Source organism: Condylura cristata, unplaced genomic scaffold, assembly GCF_000260355.1.
Source record: "Condylura cristata isolate star-nosed mole 26May11 unplaced genomic scaffold, ConCri1.0 scaffold00003, whole genome shotgun sequence".
Lineage (NCBI taxonomy): Eukaryota > Metazoa > Chordata > Mammalia > Eulipotyphla > Talpidae > Condylura > Condylura cristata.
The window spans coordinates 56697492-56703491 of record NW_004567104.1 but is presented as its reverse complement, the minus strand read 5'-3'; the positions used below and the strand labels follow the sequence as shown (position 1 = coordinate 56703491).

General features: G+C 35.1%; 1 protein-coding gene across 1 annotated transcript in view; it reads right to left on the bottom strand.

Moving 5' to 3' along the window:
- Positions 1–1373: 1373 nt before the first annotated feature.
- GBE1 (glucan (1,4-alpha-), branching enzyme 1) overlaps positions 1374–6000 on the bottom strand; it is a 236415-nt gene continuing 231788 nt past the window's right edge. Inside the window, exon 16 of the mRNA XM_004675290.2 lies at positions 1374–2126. Coding sequence (XP_004675347.1) covers positions 2070–2126 — 57 coding nt within the window. The 3' untranslated portion in view covers positions 1374–2069. The remainder of the gene's footprint in view (positions 2127–6000) is intronic.

Genomic DNA, 6000 nt, shown 5'->3' with positions numbered 1-6000 from the left:
AAACATCAGAAATGCAAAGCTAAGGAACTGCAAATTAGAACATGAGGTATTTGATTGTTCCTCATTTCGTCATTGGTAACAGGCAAGGGCCTCACATCATGATGGTGCTAAGATATTAATAACATCCCTGTAACAGGGGAAACATCACACAAGGCTTTTAACCATGTTCCCTTGTGTGGGTCATCAGCTAACATTGCTGATTCTTTCAGATAGTCAAACTGTTATTACACTTTTAAGTTAAAACAACACGTTTCCGACTTACTGGACAGCACTCAAAAAAGTTGTAAGAATAATTGTTCACATACAGGTTTAGCTCTAAAAGTCTAATATATATATATATATATATATATATATATACACACACACACATAAATTATAGTAAATTTATATAAATAAAAAATATATGTATGTTTTATGATTTATTTATTTATACAGAACTGGGGTTCAGGTGAGAGATGCAGGGGTGGTGAGAGGATTGATTCACCAGAGACAGAGTGAGGAGCAGAACAGGCAGACTGATGAAGTACACTACTGAGGGGAGCAGCGGGCAGGTCAGGAGAGGTCTGCTGTGCCATGTGGTTCACCTCTCTGTCTGGAGATTAAACTTGTGCTGTAGCAACTGCAGTTAGCTTAGTCGTACTGGGCTTTAACGCTGCACCACCACTGAGGGCCTTGCATATGTTTTTAATAGAAAGATATCCATGTACAGTACTTTTCATGTCCATAAGAAAGAAAATGTGACTTGAAAGACATAAAAAAAAAAAAAAAAAGGCAGGTGCCCGAATGAATGTTGTTTCATTCAATGTTGGCAGGATTTGCTTTTTCTCACCAGGTTATAACAGAACAATGTTAAGCAATGTTAGTCATTTGAGGATCAGCTGTACTTCTAGTTAATCACAAATAATTAGGTTAAAAATGATAAAAGCAGTATTAATGTAAAGGAAAAATTTAGAACTTTCAAAAAATGGCATACTATCTCTGTTAAGTGCTTCATCTTTCAGTTATGAATTAATTATGCAATGATTTTAGACCTATAAACTACTATTTAATTAACCAAGGAGCAAATTCATGATTGCATATCAACTGAGTTGACAGAGTTAATTCACCTTCTAAAAGTGCTTAGGTTTATAGCTGGAGAGTAGCTTAGTTATCTAAGCCTAAAATTAAGTTACAAAACAAATTTCAAGTCACACAATGGCAACTAAAGAAAAAAATACAAATCCCCATGCCTCCTGCTCTGTCATGCATGCAGACAGAGCATACATGTCCCTATGTGTGGGGAAGGTGTCAGTGTTGAAATAAGACATTTTAATAATCTAACAAACATCCTTACTTAGAGCAAAACAGACATCAGCAAAGGCAATTTTGGATATTTTCATTTATTGAGAGTAAAAGAATTTTCGGAAATGTTACAATGACCAATTTAGAACTTCAGAAAGTCTATGATATCAGCATTTACCAAGATACCGAGTAAGTGATCAGAAGATAAAACTCATTCATGCCAAATGAAGCATGAATGAGTCATAGATAATGACTTTTATATTATTTTTATAGTTTTGAATTTTATATTATTACTACATATTTATTACAGTATTTCTAAACATAATTTGAAAGTCAGAAAACAATCTTGATATCTTGTAATTTAGACCAAAATATATCAGACCAAACAAAGCAATTAAGTGTCCATTAAAACAAAAAATATTGCATAAATTCAACTGAAATAATCACACTTGACACAACACCAAATTTGAATTTGAAAGGCTCAAATAATTGACCAAGAGAGTAAAACTGCTTAATGACATTACGTATAATACTGCATCTAAGAATTCCAACTGCTCCGATGGCTGGAAAATATAGTGTAAGGTACCTGAAATTTTAAAAATATCCTCTTTTTTACCTCTTAAAGAAATACTTGACATTCATTTACATAAACCAATGTGTAAGTACAGATATGTGACGCTGTAGCTAGACAAGTGCATTTTGAAAAGCTTACACCTCATAAGCTCTGTGACACTGAGAATGGTAAATGAGCACACGTCTTCCTCCAGTGGAGCTGAAATCTGGTCTCCTCAGTTGGGCAGGTCCACATTCTGAAGGACGAGGGCCACTCGGCTAGGAATGTACACCTATGTCAACACAATCATGTCAGTGCCATTGAAAGACAGTACACATGGCTTCGTTGTGTCAAGTAGGCAAGATGCAGCCTCACATTTGCCTAAGTTTTATCTCTACGGTTCCATTCTGAGGCTCAATTTAGACAGATGCCACAGTTCTGGGATCCATGGAAGACTTATTTAAAGTAATCATCCCTGGAAGGTGCCACAGGCTTTACAAAAAACAAGGTTTTTTAGACACTAGAGATGTAAATGGTACTCTTTAAGCATGCTCAGCTGGTGAAGGACGGCCGCTCTCCAGTTCATAGGTTATTCTAGTCAGGTGAATGAAAGTATTATACAAACTCTGCTTTCCATCAGACATGGTTACTTATTACCTTAATATTAAAATTTTGATTGCAATATTATGGGCCTTAGGTGTATTTTAGGTCCCTCCCCAATTTAAACTACTCAAAAATCTTGTCACTGTACTAAAATACAATGTACATCCCATACCCTTCAGTACCCTGACTCAGTTCTTTGAAAGCCTCTTGGTTGGGTTCACCATTTCTCTCTTCTCACCCCAGGTTTTAGCCACAGGACCTTTTAGTTCCTTTCCACACTTTCCCTTCCTCTGAGTCTTTGCCCATACCGCGCCCTCTCCTCAATCATTCTTACTAGCTACTGAACCTCTTAGAACCTGAAAAATCCTGATCCATGGGTGGTATTCCTTGACATTAAACATAGTAGTTTTCTATCTCATCTTCTTTCATAGCACCATTTTTGTTTCTTTCTGGACCCAAAACTAATTGAGATTTTCTTGAGGTTTATAATCTACCCTCTCCACAGGGCTATGGGCTGTATGAAGCAGAAGCTGCATGTCTTGCCTTCATATTTTTAACACTTAATAGGTTTGAATGGACAAAGTAGATGCCAATGTGACTGGATAACAGAACAAAGGGTAAAATGAGTAAATAAAGACATAAAAAATGGTGTAATCGATTATGAATATTTCATAAGACATTCCTTAGTCTGCTTGCATGTTAATATTTTTATAAAAATTGAAAATATCTTGGATTATTTGATGCTAATCTCTGTGTATTTTGTGCATACTTTATTATTAACTAAGCAAACACTAAAAATTACAGATTTCTATCCACTTTATGACAGTATGTCTCCATTTCTAACTTTGCAAATGTTTTACAATTTTCATTTACTTTAAATGAAAGCTTAACTGATGGTCTAATAAGAAAAAAGAAGAAAAATGCTTTCAGAGTCTATGACTAGAATGAAAAACCCAAAATAAACCTGGCTTTAGGAAAAATAAATAAATAAAAGAACAGAACAGCTGATTTTCATTGAACAAGACTATTTTGTGTCTAGAGTATCTCAATCCTACAAATGAATACAAGTTTTCCCTGGAGGTTTCTTTGATAAAGAACTCTTACAACTCTTAAAAATATCTGATACACTGAAGTTGCTTAGCTTTGAACCTTAAATGTTAAAGGAGTTTTTAAATGGTGGCATTTTTTTTTCTTTTTTAAAGATTTATTTATTTGTGAACACAGAACTGGGGTACAGGCCAGAGGCTCAGGTGCAGTGAGAGGCTTCACCAGAGACAGAGTGGGGAGCAGAACAGGCAGATCTACAAAGTACACTGCTGAGGGGAGCAGCGGGTGGGTCAGGAGAGGTCTGCCACACCATGTGGTCACCTCCGGGGCAGGCAGGAATCGAACTCATGCAGAAGTGGCTTTAGCTTCTTATTGCCAATAACTATTAACTTTTAATTGAAGATCAGAAAAGCTATTCTCTAGCTGTTCCATTCATGAAATAATTTTCTTGAAATGCCACCATTTAAGGCCCTCCCTGGTGGCGCAGCGGGTTAAAGCACAGCACTAAGAAGCTAAAGCCACTTCCGCATGAGTTTGATTCCCGCCTGTCCTGGAGGTGACCACATGGTGTGGCAGACCTCTCCTGACCCACCCACTGCTCCCCTCAGCAGTGTACTTCATCAATCTGCGTGTTCTGTTCCCCACTCTGTCTCTGGTGAAGCCTCTCATCGCCCCTGAGCCTCTGGCCTGTACCCCAGTTCTGTATGCACAAATAAATAAATCTTAAAAAAAATTAATAGTTATTTAGGAAATATGTTTCATAATCAGCAGCTATAGTCTTACAGTCACATTTGTGAGCCAGTTATTCCAAAAGATAAATTTTACCTCCTTGCATTGATAAATTGTGGGGAATCCATGCATTTTCAATACCACATATTTGTTTACTTATACTTGTTTTGAATACAGCATGAATTTAATGACTAACACTATCCCTTTTGTTCAATATTTTCTGATTATGATGGCTAAGATGTGTGAGACTGGTTCAACAAAAGGTAGTTGAAGGTACCCATGACAAAGCACAGCTATTACCAATGACCCTGGCAGATCCAGGGCAATAAAATGATTATTTCCATAATCAAGTTACACATGAATGCAACACAAACCAAAGTAAAGGAGAAGTAAAAGAACCAGCAGTCAGATTCAACTAACTTCTTCTCTACATCTTACACTAGCAAGCACAGATCCAAACCTGCTTTGTCCTCTTAAGTGTTTGACAGGCACTTATACAAGTCCATGTGTTTATCTTGGGAGAACACAGTTACTCGGTATAATTAGCCAATGCAGAGGATCTGATCTATTATGGACAACCTAAAATAAAAGACAAACCTGAAGTTTTTCAATAGTGTCAGAAACTGAACAGAATTTCAATTCCCTTTACATTAAAGATATTTCTCTGATCTTGCACACTCCTATATGTCCACAGAGCGTAGCCCAAATGTATGTAATGGTGATCTATCAGGAAGAAATGAGTAAACCTTTTGTTTGGACTATAGGCCATTGTGGTAGCTACTGCATTTTTTTTTCTTTAATTTTATTAATTATTTATTTTTTATTGAGGTGTTAATAGTTTAATTCCAAATCTCATAGTGGTCTTATTAAGGAACTATAAAAGATAATAAACTATTAATTTAGAAACAATCTTACTTTGTGATCATTTGATATTTTAACTAGTCCAAACTTAAGAGAAAAACAAAAGAAATGACATAAAAAGTTTAAGGCTTGCAATATATGCACTGAGTTTCCTCTTAACATTTAATGGCTGAAAAAATGCTCCAAGAACTCTCACTAAATAATGCTGGTCATTTTATATAAGGAGCTTTATGATGCCAATTTCAGACATACTTAGAGACCTCTTAATACTATCTGCTCAAAAACCTTCAGTTGATAATTGTGTAATGTCATTAACAGGAATATTGTCTAATTATATACTTTCACTGCAGTGTTAATTACCAGAATGTGTTTATGTTGCTCTAGAGTCCTTGCAGTATATGCAATATGAAAAAATTTCCCCAAGCAAGTAATTTTTCTTAATGATGGCTATCTATGAAATTTTGAGTTTTCTTCTTTATGAGGTTCTGAGTATGTAAATCAATATTCTTAGTGGTTAAGAAATGACTACCAATTATATTAAAGGACTTAAGATAATCAGAGCTAATCCTTATGATGAGACAATTACAGACATGAACAATTTGGAGACCCTATAATTTAGTGCTAAGTATTAGCTCTGCAACTTTCATTTTATAATTTCAATTCTAAAAATAAGTGTGATTTATAGATAAGAGAAAAATAAGAACATATAAGTAGTTTGAACATAAATATTTCAGCATATTTAAATATAAACAACCTATATGTAAGTGCATGTACATGGAACATGTAGACAGACATTACAGATTATATATATTGACAACTGTATCAAAGATACCAATTTATTAGGCACTAAATTGTAAATATGTTGTAGCGAGGATTGCATCAAGGATCCATGAGATAGTGTAATGCATGACTACGAATTTAACTTC